The sequence below is a fragment of the Sphaeramia orbicularis genome, chromosome 22 (genome assembly GCF_902148855.1).
Source record: "Sphaeramia orbicularis chromosome 22, fSphaOr1.1, whole genome shotgun sequence".
Lineage (NCBI taxonomy): Eukaryota > Metazoa > Chordata > Actinopteri > Kurtiformes > Apogonidae > Sphaeramia > Sphaeramia orbicularis.
The window spans coordinates 27,215,449-27,233,218 of NC_043978.1; the positions used below are offsets into that span (position 1 = coordinate 27,215,449).

The 17,770-nt window shown below is 39.9% G+C and overlaps 1 protein-coding gene across 5 annotated transcripts in view; it reads right to left on the reverse strand.

Moving 5' to 3' along the window:
- Nucleotides 1–17,770, reverse strand: part of LOC115413725 (protein quaking-A) — a 95,735-nt gene that overhangs the window by 47,473 nt on the left and 30,492 nt on the right. For all 5 annotated transcript variants that reach the window (XM_030126770.1, XM_030126767.1, XM_030126768.1 and 2 more), the window contains exon 3: nucleotides 790–906. In XM_030126770.1, coding sequence (XP_029982630.1) covers nucleotides 790–906 — 117 coding nt within the window. The remainder of the gene's footprint in view (nucleotides 1–789; nucleotides 907–17,770) is intronic.

Sequence of the window (17,770 nt, forward strand, 5' to 3'; positions counted from 1 at the left end):
AGCATAAGAGTAAGGTTAACCACTATGAGCAAAATATGTCCAGAAGTTTGATTTTTTCTTTCTCTTTTTTATGTCCTCATGGGGAGTTCAAAGAAGCCTGATCTATGTTTTTTTTCACCTGACCAGTTTTAGATGAAGGTTTGAGGGAGTAAAATTCACTATGAAGGCAGCTGAAACAGACCACTACTCCTCCCACTCACTGGTTGACCTGATAATAGCGCCATAAAGGAAAATCAAAGATGTTTCACCATCAGCACGCACTTGGTCCGAAATATCGCCTGAAAACACAGATCTGCAAATGCAGAATGTGCAGTTAAAATAACACTCACACCTGTGATCTTAGAATATGTCCGTATACAGCATTAGCCTTTTTTGTCTTGAACTTCAGCTCCAGAAATAGAGAGTGCCCCCGGCCATGGGTGTCTGCTTTACTACTGACTTCTGTACTTTCCACTGCACAGCGTTTTGCAAACAGCCATATCGGATGTCAGAATGTAGCCACTGGGCATCAACTGAGCGCATGTCTGCCTCATGTTTCTACAGGGCTACTGGGATGTTTTTTTGTGACAGCAGTCTCTGCAGGTTTCACATTTTTGTGTAATATCCCAAGATACAAGGTCAATTTTTGTGGACAAACAACTGGATGAAAGGGGAAGCTAAACATGCTGGTTTGGTTTTTAAAAAATGATGATTACTTAACAGTAACAGTTTATTTTTAGAGTGGCGTGTTTGCCAATAGATTAAGGACATAACACTCACAGGGCCACAACATAGCAGGGATTAGCTTACCTTCTTTTTGTCCCTCATGGAACTCTTGCCTCGCACCATGATTTTGCATCCTGTTTCTGCTTCCAACTGTTTGGCTGTGAGTCCCCGAGGGCCAAGAATTCTCCCGACAAAGTTATACTGCGCATAAAGAGACAGAGAGAAAGGTGAGAATAAAGGTTAATAAAGACTGAGGAAGACATTTAACATTTCCTTATAGAACTGAATATAAGGGATAACGTACAGCAAGCAGGTTATTAGAGCGAAATAAATCCCAACAGGGTGATGCGGGACGAGTTCCTGAACATCCTCCAGGGATTTAATTCCTTATAATGACCAGTTCACTGTACGTTATCAATTTTATTACAGATTTTTGCACAAGAAATCATTACTTTGGCATCAAGTACTGGGAAAATGACTTGACTGATTTACAAGTGATCTCCAAAGTCTTTAATTAGAACAGAAAGAAGAGACAAAAAAATGCCCTTTTGACTTTTCAGAATAGAGTATTCACCAAAGCCATGTAATAAATAGTCTATATTATTATAGTAGTCACTGGTGCTAGGTGGGACGGGCAAAAATGTTATGATGCTATTTTTGTTTGTTCTGGACATAACAGAGCTTTAACAGAGCACAGAACCAGTTTGACAGACTAAACCCTCAAATTGTTTTTTACTACAATAGCCTATCACTAATAAAAGCCAAGTGTGTACGCAATGACACTGATGAGATTCTCCCCTTAGGTACTGACTTTGGCATCAAACAAGACATTTTTTTACACTTGTGTGCATAATCATGATAATATAAGGTTTGCATGATCGCAAAAAAAAAAAAAAAATTAAAGAATCAGTATGAGTGAAGCAATTGCCCCAAAGCATCATCTAGCACCACAGTACATCTCTGACATGTTGGTCCCATATGAACCATCTCAGACCCTGAGAACCTCAAGGACAGGCCTTCTGCTGGTGCCCAGAGTCAGGACTAAACACGGTGAAGCTGCGTTTGAGTTCCATGCAGCTAAACTCCGGAACAGTCTTCCTGATGACGTGAGACAGACCTCTACTTTGACAATATTTAAGTCCAGGCTCAAAACGGCTCTGTTCAACTGTGCATAGAACAACTGAAAGGGTTCTATCTGCACTCTTCCCTTTTCTTTACTTTATTTGATGATTATTTCTGTTTTATTGATTATGTTTTAATTGTGTTTTTAACTGGTCTCTTTTCCATTTCTGTACAGCACTGTGAATTGCCCTGTGTATGAATTGTGCTATACAAATAAATTTGCCTTGCAGAATGTGTTTTTTTTTTTTTTGCAAACTGCAGCACAGTAACAACTTTAACACTGCTTCCTTTTGACTGTAGTGCGATCATGTCCTTGCAGAGGTGGATTGTTACGTTTTTAATGTCATGAAGTTGTGGGTAATTAATTGTTGTGTGATAAAGTCCCAACTGTTAATAAGCAGAGAACACACCATTAATGTGCTGCTATGAACTCTGTAGCACTTCCAGCAGAAAACATTATTGCCGTCTACTGAAGTATTACAGCTGCTTTCTTCAGATATTTCAAGTGTATGGAGGTATATGAAACACACACACACACACACACACACACACACACACACAGTATGGGATATTAAAGCCAGTATTCCAGTACATCCAGGACATATCAGCCAACAGGTGAAATAAGATCACACTGGAACAAATGACCAGATAACAAGGATTGGATGTCCTGTACTAAATTCATGGCTGCTTTTGAATACATGGCAACATTGTGTTTCCACACACAGACACAGACAGTTTCCATTTTCCGTGAGGTCCGACAGAGCATGACATCACTTTTGCTGGAGAGAGTCGCTGCTGCCACGACTGCACATACACACACTCCACACCGAATCACAAGACATCTGTCACTTTATATCTGTTCACTATATCTCATTTCACACAAGTAATCTGCCACAACGCCACATGAGTCACTATTTCTTCCCTCCATGTGTTGAAATAATGCTGTCAGAACAGCACTAACTTTAAAATCAGTGAAGAGGAGAGACTGGAACATGTTCAGATAATTGTAATTTGTTTTACTTGTTTATTTATTTAACATACTTGGCTGTCAGATATTATTTGCTGGGCTTAACTGAGAACCACTGACCACACTGGAGAGTCGTCTTTTTTTGCTTCATTGCTTTCACGAGATGTTAAAATAATCTTTCCTGCGTAAATGAGAATTAAACTAGAGGGAATTACACTGAGTGGGAATAGTGGGAAGGAAATAATGTAGGAAATGGAGTGGGGAAGGTGTTGCGGGGGAGGCGGGTTGAGAGGTGAGGTAGTGAGCTTGACACAATTTTCTTATCAAGGCTTCCTTTCACTGGTGAGTGGCTTTGCAGCTTTGTACCGAAAGGAAACGTATTTACCGAAGTAATCCTCTCCACTTGAAACTGGCTTCCAACGGGATAAAGGGAAAATGTGTTGAAATAATCCAACACAATTTTCAGCCAAAATAAAAACAGAAGGAAAGGAGGAGAGCTGGGAAGAGGGGGGAGCACAGTGACATAAAGAGGTAAAAAAAAAATAATAATAATATTAAAGAAAAAGCAGGCATGTTTAAAATGAGCAGTCACTGCTCAAGGACTCAAGAGAAATTCAACTGAGGTGGAGTACTTTTGTCCGTGTGAAATTTACAGATCTGAAATAATCAAGGCTGGTGTTATTTGCATGTGTCCATAGCCAACGATGCTATTTGCACCCAGATGTTGTATAGGCCTAGTTTTACATAACACTAGCACTCGAGTGCAAAGTCTTCAGACAGAAAGCCTTTCTAAAAACTTAAATACCATGGTGAAAGGGTCCATTTTAACATGATCTACATATGAATGCTCCTGAGCAACATGTGGCTCTTTATCTCCTCTCCAGTGATATGTTGTAGGCATTCTACTTCTGTGGACCAAAAAAGTCAGGGAATTGAGTTGTATGTTGATCAGCATTCTAACGCAGGAGCATATAAATTAAACTTCATCCTGCTCCTTTTTGAATGTGTTTTTTGTTTGTTTTTCCTTGTTTTGATTTTAAATGTTGATATTTGAAATACAAACAAAACACTCTCAAAACAGTAGTGGCTTAGGAAGAATTTTTCCTTGACAGTCTATATATTGGCTGCAGACAGTTATTTTTTAATGTTTATGTATAACCAAAAATTGCTCTTTAGACTGTAAAGGGTAAACCAGTTTTGTTTTTTTCACATTTTTCCTTTTTTTGCCCTAAAACTAACCATATCCTTATGTTGCCTTAACCTATCCAAACACTGCAAATAATATCCAAAAATCATCAAAAAGACACACCCAACAATAAAACAAATGGAATGGAAAATTTAGAACCTCACTGGGGAATTAAACCTCGCCATTCCTGGTGAATTTCTGGGGGTTGATCCATTCACCCACCACATTCTTGTAGTAATAATGACTTGCATTACACGTAATATAACACATTTCTTGTTTCTCTGTCTTGCGTCTTCTAAGTGTAAATCGCCAAATAGCTGCCATGTGGCAATTTGCACCAGGGAGCAGATAGACTCTCCAAATAATCAAATACTCGCTGGCGAAATGAAAAGCTTTCACTGACAATCAAGAACACAACTGTTCATCTCTTGAGCAGTTGTGAGCGGTGACAATTCGGCATTAAATTCTAAAAACAGTCACATCTGCTTATGCACTCCAATGCACCGATGCCTCTACAAAATCCAAAAGACCATCTGAGTAGTCACATTTAATTATGGAAGGAGTGCAAATTTAACGTGATGTTGGTGTATTTCCCTAAACAATATCAACAGACAGTACTGAGGACGGTCACAAACTTGAGGCTGTTGTTTTCCTCGTGCCTGTCACTTGGCTTTCCTGTGTTTGTTGTAGAATAAAGACACACCCTGTGGCTGGAGAGATGCTGGAGTCCCTCCGGATGATCAGAGCTTTGTGGCTGCACAGGTTTCATGTGTGTTTTTCTGTCTGTTTGGTTAACTCTAATCAAAAGAACCGGTGCAGGGGGGCTGTTTGTGAGAGCGTGTGCCGACCCGAGGATGAGAGGGCACCTGTCCTAGGAGGTCAGCCACCAACAATATACACACACAAGCTGGTTTTGACTCGTGAACCCACATACACACACTCTTACACATCCAGCCTCAAGGAACACAGGAGAGAGCTGTCTGTCTGCATCACAGTACCCGCTGCAGATGAGGGTGAACCCCGAGCTCTGGGCTCTGAGATGGCGCTGTGGTACAACACACCACAAACAAACACACTCTGACCCATAACCTATCTAGCTCGAGCTACCGTGACAATTTCTAGGCTGTGATATAGCCTACCCTGCTGCCGACTGCAGAAGCACATTTGGAAAAATCTTAGTATGTTTCTTAGGTTTGTGGTTGCTTGAATAATTTTGGACTTATTACAATATTTCGTGAGTAAGTCAAAGAAATGCAAAATAAATAAGCTCACTGATGAAGTCGACGTTTAATAGAGAAATGCCAGTTTTAAAAGCTCTCTTCAGGCTGATGTTGCTTTGTTATTCTCTTGAGTGAAAAAGAAGTCTCAGTATGTTTCTGTTTCTCCAGTTTAGGTGCTGCATCTAAGTCTACCGCAGGGAAAAACGCTGTTGGTGACACAAAATGCACATGGGTACACCTAGTTTAAAAGGTTTACATATTTATATCCAAGATATAGATTATTTTTTTCATGCTGTTCAGTGTCTGGAGAGAATTTCTTTTAATGGACGAATTAAATAGTCACATTTAATTAACAGCCTGTGTTCCAAATGCAAATAGTCTACACTTGGGTTGGGGAAATAATCCTAACTTCAGATCAGTCTGACTATTTAATGAACAGAATCAACTGAGCAAACCCAGTAGTATTTTCTATCCAGCTGAAATACTATAAAGCCATGCTCAGGTGTATTTTTCTGTTTATCTTGTCAAACACCTGAACAAGTGTGAAATAGTCATTCAATTGCAGCATATATGCGACTACACCAGCAGCCAAGTTGCCAAGCAATGGTGATAAAAATTGTTGGGTTTTTTTTTTGTTATTGTTAAATAACTGCAACATTGTCTGACAAAATACACGTGTTAATAGCTGCAGCTATGTGGGGATTTCAGCTTTGCTGGAATTCACAACATCATAAGGACAGACCTAATAGGAAGTTCTTAATTTTCCCTCTCATACACCTAGTAAGTACTAAAAACAGTGAAAATACTGGAAATGTTAAAATGACGTGGAGTTTAGTCCAAACATGAAATCATAGATGGCAACACACACAAAATATTAACTGACTGACGCACTAAAACTCTGGCTGTGTGTATGTGAATGTGTAACTGGCTGAGGCTGTGATATTTCCTTGCTCTGCTCTACTGTTTAGCAGCTACACAGTGAAAATAAGTTCATAACAAAATAAAGATGTGTGTGTGAAAGTGTGTTTTTTTGTTTATTTGCTCTGTGGGTAACTTTTATTCTCACACAACTGGGGATATGCATGTTGATTTAATAAGGTGGACACAAAAACCAGGTAAATTTACCAACAATTTAATGTATGTGCCCCAATTATAACATGCTTTCACTTTTGCAACTGATGAATGTCAAATGTTTGCACATTTAATGTAATGAGAGATGTTTTATAAATTTTACCAGGCAAAAAATATATAATAATAATAATAACACACATTTTGGTTATATAATGTAAATACTGTCGAATGAGTTTATTCTAATTTGGTATAGATTTATTTTGTTCATTGTTCTGGCTTGAAGTCAAAGTCAAAGTATGTTAAGTTATTTGATGATGAGAATGGGGGTGAGATTAAATAAGTTTTTCTTTGTCCCACTCCTTTTCGAGTGTAGATGAATGATTTTGGAATTTTGAATTTGCATGTATATTCTGTAAATGCTCGAAATAAACAAACAAATGAAAATGAATGAATGAAATTAAATGAACGAAATAATAAAAATAATGAGGTAACCCTGGCACCGTATGTTAAAGGTTTGTGGGTGGAGAGGACACTGAGGAAAATAATAATTCCCATCAATCCAAGAGGCTACAAGAGCTACACAAACTGTCGGAGGAGTCTGTGCCCCATCAGATTTACCCAACATGAGCATATCAGATGCTATCAATTAATTACTAAGCAAGCGCTACATGTCAAAAACACGAAAGGAAAATCCCTATCTGATTCACAATCGGAGGCGCACACTACTTCTTAAAATGAGTCAAACCACAATTAATATATTATCCTCAACCCTTTTCTCACTTTGTTACCCTTCTCCTTTTTACAGAGAGATTATGAATGTGTTGATGACAAATGCATCGTGGTCTGACAGATGAGGGAAAAGATTAGAGGGATAATAAAAGATCAGAGGGGAAAAAGCCGCGGTCGCCTTGTTTTTCCAGTTGAGAGGCAGGTATTATGAGCAAGAACAGTCAACCACAATCTAGATTTAGATGAACTTACTACCTAACGCTATCTGAGAGGACACTTGGGGACACAAGGTTAGAGCAGACAGCAGGCGGTTATACTGTGCCAGACTGAGTGTGTGTGTGGATCAGGTTTTATGGCCAAGCATCCCGAGGAGAGGGGCTTGTGGGTGTGAGCTGGGGGCTGCCGGTGTCAGATGGTTTTTAATGATGGGGTGGGAATGCACAAACACATCCACGGTGAGAGGAGACGCGCACCAGAGTATGTATCATGTCTGACCAAGCAGTTACTGTAAACACACGTCACTTCAGAAAATTGCAACAGAGTTGATTCGCCAGTAAATAAAACTGTAGACTCGATTATCTCTGTGACATAATAAGACTCAGTGTTTTAACTGTTGGGGAGCACTCTCTCTCAGTGCTTCTACTCATGCTTTGACATTCTTCTTGTGGATGTCGATATGCTGTTCAAGAAGGCGACCTCCATTTTAAGCCACTGGAATGCAGAGACAATGGTGAGCCAAGCGGGTGAGTTATCAGAAGGGTGCAGGGCCAATGAGCCTGCCAGGAACTCCATTCCGAACAGCCAGAGGAGTAGGATGGATACAGTGCCACCACTCCCCCCATGCCAAAAAACACTGTCCTCTGCTCACCTCTTTTCGCTTAACCGTGGAGCCTCCTCCGCACCTACTAAAAAAGGCCAGGTTCCATCTTTTATCTTTACTGCTGCTGGCTCTCCAGACTAAGGTCTTTAAAGAGGTGATGTCTGGGAACCACCACAAGCTTTTTGGGATTACACCCTCGAGGCAACAAGCGTTTTAGCAATTAATTATAAATAGAATTACAAAAGGTGTCCATGAAAATTGTAATCAATAGTGACAATTTCCCAGCCACTGCCTGAGGTCCTTATGACTACACTGACAAAGTGCGATACTTCATTCTGGACTGAACAAAAGAAGAAAAAACAGGCCCATTTACATGCAGTTCATCAAGTACACAGGTGTCATTTACACTGGGGCCACGTCCCTAATACTTTTAAAAAGGACATTTTGCGCCCTCATCACCTCTTAACAAAATACCTCAACAAATTAGAACATTTGGAGAATTTGAAATGATCTATTTTGTTTTACTGTTCAATTTGTTAAGGAATGATGGAAATGGATGGAAGTAGTAATAAATAATTCCCTTCAAATGCATTAAAACTAAACTAACATACCCGCTATAGATGAATGGATCGATATTATCCAGGAAATTTACATGATGGAACAGCTGTCGTATTCCCTTAGAGTCCAGAAAGAGAAATTTTACAAAATCTGGAGTAAATGGACTGAGTATGTCAAACCTATAAGACCAGACTTCTTTTGAATTTTTGGAAAAGGATCAGGAAACAGTGTCTTATTGATCTAGACATTTTTATTTTTTCTCTCTTTTGCCTATGACCTTTAACCTGAACCATTTTTATTTCATTATACTGCTACACAGGAATTTTGTCTTTGAAAAACCTTCCATTGTAAAAGCTTCCAATGTTCTTGTTGAAAATTGTTCTAACCAATATTTACCTAAAGGTATAAAAAAAAAAACATCTGAAAGAGCTACATCGAGAAATACTCAGATGATCTGTGACTGCTCATATGTAAATGTTATGGTATAAATATATGTATATATATATTTATATATATATATATGTATGAGAAAGAATGTAACAGATTGTGGCATAGCCATTTGTAAATGCTCTTTATAAATAAAAAATTAAAAAAAAAAAATAAAAAAAAAACTAAACTAACAGGCTTATTATGAACAGAGTACAGATATTTGTGATAAAATATAAAATTCATGGAGTAAAAGTAGAAGTAGTTGTCAGGAAAATTAAATGTGCAGATGGTGTGAAAATTCTACTTGTCAAACAACCTGTACTTGTCCATTGTTCAGCATTTTTATGTTACACATTTTCTTACTGTTAAGACTTTTTTTTTTTCATTTTCCCTCTGTGCACTAATGTCCACAGAACTTTTCCACAGAGGGTGCTTTTCATGTGACATTCTTTTCCATTTCTTTTCTGTATTTTTACTATGCACGACAGAAGCCCTTACAATGTGCATACTGTTCCATGTGGTATGTAAACTACTCTGACATAAGATTACACCTTGACCTTTGAGTCACCTACCGCCACTTACTGGAATGTAACAGCATCATACAAGGATTTTGGGTGGGAGTAGCTAGAAAAACACGATGGCTTGCGAACTGTAAAATACGGCTAGATGTAGAAGGACATCCTAGTTTGAGACTGCAGTTAACGCACCACGTATTGGCATGTCTTTGGCATACTAAATGGTAATATGTAATATGGGTATTGCCCTCCTGTTGCCATCCATTTAGTGAACAAAATTTATGCAAAAAACTATGACTTCTGCTGACATGAAACTCCTTGTAGTTTCCATTTCCCTTTGTATCATTGCCTCGCTTTCATGTAAAGCATTAAAAGATTAGAGTCTCTGGGACCTTTGGTGGACAGATGCTCCCCCCGCTCTGTTTCAGTCTCATTTTATCTCAGTTTCTCCAAGTTTTTCAAACAAACACACAGAAACACGTACAATATGTATACAAACAAACTGCGCAAACACAGAAAGACAGACACACACTCGCACATTTACACAAAGCCCCCTTCAGGACAAGGGCTTACTCTGACATTAAAGGGCCTTTGTTTAGCCCCAGTTATCACTACTCCACAGGCGGGTTATGTTGTGTGCATATCGGCGACACTGTGTGTCTATGAAACCACAATGTATGGAGTGAACTCCTGTAGACACCCAAGGCACGCCGAGCTAAATATCGCACGGTTTGTGTGTGCACGTGCGTTTGTGGTTTGTTTTTGTGTGAACAGCAGCAGTTTCAGCGACAATGCACAGAGACACAGAACAATTGTGCCTTTGTTGGTATTTGTTTGAGGCAGTGGGGAGACAGGAAATGAGATCATGCTGAGGGCTCTGGCTGTGTGCGCGCGGGGCTTATCGAAGAGCAGGGCCCGGGGCAGGAGGAGAATACCAATCACTTATTAGCCAGCCTCGCCGGGTTTATGGAAATGAGGAACAGTTCATCCAGTGCAATGTATTAAAGCTAGGTGGAATCTCTGGTTACGCCGAGCGCAGTCATCTCTCGCCATCTTTTCACTCCTCACTTGATTCAGAACCTCCCCTTGTGTTACAAAGACTCATTGTGAAACGACTCATACCAAAGTATTGGCCAACCATTTATCACACAAAACTCCCTTTTTCCTCATACCTCACATGCCTTCCAACTTATTTCACATCAAGTTGGAGTTCACAGGGGATACAGAGTTGAACAGCCAAAACTACCTCTTATCTACAATCACATGCTTCAGTCATAACTAATGATACAAATGAGCAGCTCTTTTTGTTGTAGTACACAGAATTCTGCCTTTCTGCATCTGCACATTTGTCACCTTTGCATTGTGCGCAGGGCTATAGTACAAATCAAGGCCGCTTGTCTTTTCATCAGTCTTTTAGATTTTGGTGGAAATCCAATATTCAATTAATCCATCTTATTTGCGTTCACTTTGTGGCCTTCATCCCCCCACACAGCACTCCAAAGTACTTCTACCATTGAACCGTATGATATATTTTGCAGTAGTCTGAGTGCTGGTCTGCTGGAGGGACAGAAGAGGTAGCACTGGGGCAACAGAGAACTTTCAACTAGACTTAGACTCCAGTGGTGACATTTTCACCTCAAAGCCCAATACACTTCAAAGCTCTCTGTTCAGCATATCCAGCATTTAGCACCTAATCCATAGCTTCTTTGAAAATTCCCTTTGGGTTTATTTTGGGGTTGCAGGCAGGGGGTAAACACAAAGAGAGGGAAAGACCAGATGAGCGATGGGAAGCGTGAAGACTGATGGGGACTGGAACTTTAGAGGATGTGAGTAAAGGATGCATAGAGGAAAAGTTTGTGGACTTTTAGAAAAGTGAGCAGTAAAAAATACAACTTGACTGAATGTAAAATCACATTCAGTCTGTTCATCTGTACATTATTTAGCCATTGTAAGACAGAGGACTGTCCTGCCCTGTGACAAAATGGTACAAAATTAGAGAAGAATGCATGCAATGTTGTGCTACCGTAACCACAAATAGATCAGGGGAAGGGAAATACCTTAATCAGATTGGTCAGGCTGATTATAGTTTTCCCTGATAGAAACTGAATTCATGAATGACCTGTAATTTTCAGCTGTTTTTCTAAGTCCTGTACTAATGTAAGCCCTCCTCTGAAAAAGCATAACACTAAAAATCTGTTCTCTCACTCGTGTCTCTCATTAGATCATATGACGGCTGACTGACTTGGATAATTCAGAATATTGTCTTAAGGACCAAAACATTTCATAACAAACTCAAATTATTGGAGAAAGACCATTTCTGTTCATCAGCAAGATCTACCATCCCCATGCACACACATACATAGAAATGTCTCAAATCTTAAACAGCACAGAACAGAGGGAGACAGAAACCCACTAAACATTATTAATTCTTTCCATTCAAATGGCTGTGTACAATATGCAGCCATCACGGGCATTAGCGCAGTTATTAAGAGACGTTTAACAGCTTTTCCCGTTTCCCTTTGTCATGTTAACTGACAACAACAAATAAAGCCCTCTGTTTAAATAATTGTAATAACGCGCTTTATCAAATAGCTAACTAGAAAACCATCCATTCATCAAATTATCATCATCATGCACGGCTGGCTAACTCCAGATATCAGAATCCTCCACGCCGCCACTGTATGGCTGGGATAAGCTGAGGTGTTGGACAGTACATTTCTGGAGGCTGTAATGACTTAAGGGGGTCAGAAGGATATCAGGAGCTGGCATGATAAGTGATGACACCCTCATGGGAACAAGCTTAATGACTTTCCCTTTGCAGGGGACCGGCTGCCTTTACCGGGCAATTTTACTGCAGTGAAACAGAAAAGGTTCAGGACATTGAGTCAGCTTAAACTGCATGAGCCTATTTTTCAGTCATCTTGAATCTTCACGCTGTTCAGTAGAAGAAAATTATCATTTATATAGCTAATCCATTCATATTATTTAATGGGTGTTTTATTTCCTGTTTAATTAGCTCCTTTTACTTTATTTTCTACCTCAGGGAAAGTACATTTAATGTGTAAAAGACAGGTCAAAGTTAAGGACTACGACAATCTCCAGTCTTTGAAAAAAGAAGCCTAGAAGTTTAGTTTGGAACGTTTGGTTTCAAAACATGAACTAAGAGCCAAAAAATGTAGACTACATGTGCAAGAATACTCAACTTACAGCCTGTAGGCCAAATAGGGCTCATGATAGGGTGTCAACTGGCCTGCTGGTGCTTTTCTAATTCACAATGAAAATAAATTCACAGTTCACACAGATTTTTCTTTCTTTCCTGCTTTGTTTTCCTTTAAATAGCTGCAAAATTAAAGGTAATGACGACATTGGCCTATGCAATTATATGATTGTAAAAAGCTGCAATGTAATTAAATAAAAAATGTGAATTTGGGGCGGTGACAGCTTGTGTTCTCTGTGTGCATTAGCTACAACTATAATAAAGAATTGACCAATCAGGACCAGTTCAGACAATGAAGGTCCCATGACAGCCCAGTGTGTAGACCAGGTGAAATGGTATCACAAGCAGGAAAACACTGAACTATTGTCCAAAAACAGAAACAACTTCTCTTATCTAGATGGTTTCACTGATAATAATATACACAATATTGTCCACAAAAATCCCAACATAACTATTTTGCCACACCGTGCAATCTGGGTTGCCACCCTAAGATATACTTAAAGAAATAACTGGTGAGCCTTGTTTTGCCCTCCAGGTGGGTGTTCATATAAACACATGACAACACGATGAAAACTATGAACAGGGGATAAGACATCTGCCACTTTGATGATCCCCCTTTTGATGACAAAGGGTGGATTTAAGGGATTCCATTACATGACCATGATAACATACAAGAGTAACACTATCATCCCAAAAAGAGACCACACATGTAACAAACCTGCTGCTTTTACAAACTTATCTGTGCAAGCAGTCATTCTGTTGTGGCAGACCTCTAAAGGTGGCAAAAGGACTTCAGACAGCCCTGTTCACCAGTTGCTCAACAGCTTACGTCTAAGCGGGGGTCTCATTTCAGAGAGTCAGCACAACAAAGGTGGTGTCCGTGAGTGCATGTGCATGTGTTTTCAGACACTTGCATTTCTTTCCACCCCGTGACCTGCCCGCAACCCAGCTGGGCATTTAACGGTTTCACACAGGGGGATAATGTGGAGACAGAGCCACACTTAAAAGACATGTCACACATCCTATCAGATGCCTCAAGGTCAACGGAAATGACATGCTGAGCTGTCAGTCAGCTGCCTATCAATGTGTGTGTGCGTGCATGTGCTCGGGAGAAAAAGCGGAGGCACAGATAGCATTTAATTGAAGGTTGAAGTTATCAGATAGCCTGCGACTCAGCTGTCAGTCAAGATGCAGTCACTGTGGTGACGCTTCGCAGTGCTCTGCACCACTGACGACATCAGGAAATGGCTGACTTTGAAGAATAGTGAGGGGAGTGGGCAGACAGAATGATAGAGACACAGCTCTGGACGGACACAAACACATTTACAGACAGATGTGGGACACACAGGCAGGTACACACAGGCCAGAGGAGGAACACACTTAAGGGAATTAGAGGAGAAACATGCTGGCAAGGCAAGTTATTTTGGTAGAGATTACATGCCACAGTGCATCCACGCAGGCACCAGGACAATCTAATTATCTGCTGTTAACGCCAGAGCAGAGAAGGTGACACAGAAAGTACCATCATGTGTGTAAGGAAGGTAAGTGGGAGTTGTAATTTAAATTGATGTAAACACTGAGAGCAAACTAAGTATATTCCAGGTATGAAAATGACAAGACTGTCTGGAAAGCAGGATAAGATGAGGAAATCATATAAACAGCAACAAATCTTTCACGAGTTGATGCCAAGAACACAAAACAGACACTTGGAGCATCATTCCCAGCTTTCTTGGGAGAACCTAGAATTGCGTCAGCTAAACTCACTCACACACCCACACACACACAGATGCCTTTTCGATGCGGGGAATCTAGGAAATTAGACGGAAATGTGAGAGGGGGGAAAATATTCCCCTGTCTAATAATCATCATTACAGTTTCCTCTCCTTTTAGCACTGGGCAGATGGGGATAGGAAGTGACATTTTTCTTCCCGTCTTTCATCATTTCTTTCCTCTCTCAGTCTAATCCTTCAGCATCTTCTCTTACCAAGACTTTGAATTATTCCACTTTTTAAACATAAATAAACATAAAGTGTGCTTTAAGCATGCAAAGTAGACCTAGACATGTAGCTCACTAAGTGCTAACATGTTATCGAAACGCAGAGCACCAAGACAAGCACAGTCCTCAGTGGAAATCAGTTTAACATGTTGTAATGCTTTCTTATCTTTCACTGCTGACTGCTCTATTATAAAAATGCCAAGTTTCATTTAGTGTAACAGCAATACCGTTTTCAACTGAAAACATCAGCAGTTCACTATAAGCACTTATAGTAGAGCAAAACTGGACATTATATACAAACCACCACCTCCAAGAGAATAAGACTTTATGGATGTACTTTAACAATGTTTGCTCACAATATTCTGCTTTAAACATATATTTTAACAAAGAACAAAAGCTAGGGATATAAAAAATACACATTTAGACTTGCAGCTGATTTCCCCTGGTCCTCCAGCTTCTGTATAAATAGCAAAGCTATTTGGCATTTTCCTCTTTTACTTCAAATGTAATGACCACACTCGTTCAAAGGGGCATTTGTGTGTACGAAAATAGAGTGAGAAATGTGTGGCATTTTTACATCACTGTGTTTCTGTATCTGTCTGCTTGCGTGTGTGTGTCTCTGCATTTTCCTGTTCTAAGGTCATCAGTGAGTCATCTTGGCCACCAGGGGGAAGCCTAATTAATTTAGTAGCATTCTGTGCAGCTCGTAAACACAATACTGAGTTACAGCCCTGCTCTGAACACAGCAGCATAGCACATGGTGCAAAGGAACCACAAGGGTCATCTTGAGTATACCACACTTTTAATAGTGTTTGTGTATCAGTTATAGAAGCCTCTAAAGCCACAGGTGGCACCTACTGTTTCACACATTCTCAGACTCCTTCAGCTCTGTCCTGATATATGACATGCCTTTGCATAAGCATTCTGCACTGACCCCACTCTGACACACACACATGCATGAAGAGACATGGTAAAAAATAGTTATGAGTACAATGTGATTTCTAAAACCAAAGACAAATAAGGGATTTTGTGTGATCTACTCCATAGGGCTAACATAAAAAATCGATTTTCTGATTCAAATTGAACCAAATAAAATTGTGAGTTTATTTTTTAGTATCCTTTATATGCGGATAAGAAAAGTTTGAGCTTTAACCGTGATTGTTACTTCTGCATATTCAATAAAAAGTACAGTGATGTAACCGCTTTGGGGTCAGTTCTTACTGGAAATATGTTGTTTTTTTTTAAAATAGGCATGAGGTTAGAAGGATCCTCGTACAAATTACAGAATTAGTTCCCTCAGAGTCTCTCTTACATCCAAGTACTGATTAGCATTGTAACTGAATTATCTGTCTAACTGACATACAGATGAAGTAACTATCTATCTGAATGCACACTGAATTGAATCTCCCTGGGAAACTTGTGACAGTACCCAGCACTGGTCCTCTTCTACCAGCTGAAAATATTATATTCCTGCGTCAGGGTTTATCTGACAAGTCTTTCAAATTAAAAATAAAGCCATCACAACAAAAAAAACTTGTCTCAAAGCTGATTACAGGACAGTTCAAGGACCTGAGGATGGGGTACTACAGATAAAAAGTGAAAGGCCAGACAAGGATGCTTTACTTAGGCAGCGGATGGGTCTGGTTTGGGGTTCAGCTAGAACTAAGCTGATCCCAGCGAGGCCCTGGTGCCCTTTATCAATTCTGTCAGGGGGAAAATGCAATCCACGCCTGACTGGCCCCCTGCTCTGCTCTATGGTGTGTCTTATCCTTCGTCACCTCCCTCCATTCATTTCCTCACTGCAAGCTGGAGGGATTACCAAGAGAAAGTTGCTCTTCAAGACGTGACAGTCATTCATGTGTGTGACGAAGATTACCATGAAGACTGGGCGGTGCCTGACTGTAGTTAAAATCTAAAACTTACGACCACAGTTCGACAAAACAGTAATGATGATGTCATGGCTGTGAATTTCCAAAAGTTAGATGGTAAAAAGATATACAAAACAGGACACAAGTGGTGACAAAATATTGCCTTGGGTACACTGAACACAAAACATATGCACAACACTCATTTAGTGGATGTACTGCAGAATCACAGTAAGAGGAAAAACAAGTTAGAGAGCTTTTGCTCTGGGATTGTATTACATTTCAGGTTTTTGGACACACCACAGCACTGTGAAACTTCACATTTTTCACTGAGTTTGTGTAATATTGTGAAGTTGGAATCTACAAAGGTAAGCTATGAAAGGGGTGAAGTTATTCAACAACAGCAAGACTTTACTGCAAAATAAATGCTAAAGAGTGATCAGAGGGAGCTAATGTTAAGTCAATCTCGAGCTCTGATCACTCATTTTCTCATTTTTTATTTACTTTTATTATTCTCTTGTCAGAACGGTATTTCAATCTCTTTCTCATCAGGTGTTATCAAAAGGACGCAGGTGACTGGAAAGAATAAATAACTCAAAAACAAACTGCCAATCAGCTCAAGTCATTATCGGTACACAGGTAGAAGAATTAAAATTAAAGCTGCAAACAGCAACGATTGGGCCTCCACACTCATCCTGATGGGCTGTGGTCAGGGGGGGTTTAATGCCTGTGTAGCATGGAATATGGACCCCCTGGAATATGGACCCGGGGTCCTGATTCCGCAGCGGAATATGGACCCCCCCTATGGAAAATGGACCCCCTCCAAATTTAGGGAATGAATTATTTTTTTTTAAGTTTTGAATTATAAACACATAAATAGAAACAAAACAACATTTTGCAAACAAAATTTCTTTATTGTGTTCTGTTATTGTGTTCTGTTATTGTGTGATCTGTCTGAGGGAAGAGAGAGTACAAGAACATGTATCAAACGACCGTTGCCGCCACAGTGACGTCACAATGGGAGGCCAGGCTGTACGGGGAGGTAAGCTCATGCTGCAAGGCTTCACTACAGGGCCTACAGTTTATAATTCAAAACTTAAAAAAAAATAATTCATTCCCTAAATTTGGAGGGGGGTCCATTTTCCATAGGGGGGGTCCATATTCCGCTGCGGAATCAGGACCCCGGGTCCATATTCCAGGGGGTCCATTTACAATCTCACACCGGTATGGAGACATATCCAGGCCTGGCCAAAAATAGTGCATTTATTTCGAGTGTAGGGCATGGATATTTAAATGTTCCCATTTTGGCCGCTGTGGTGGAAAATTTACATTTCCACAACACCGCTAAAATAGAACATTTTTGCTGGCCA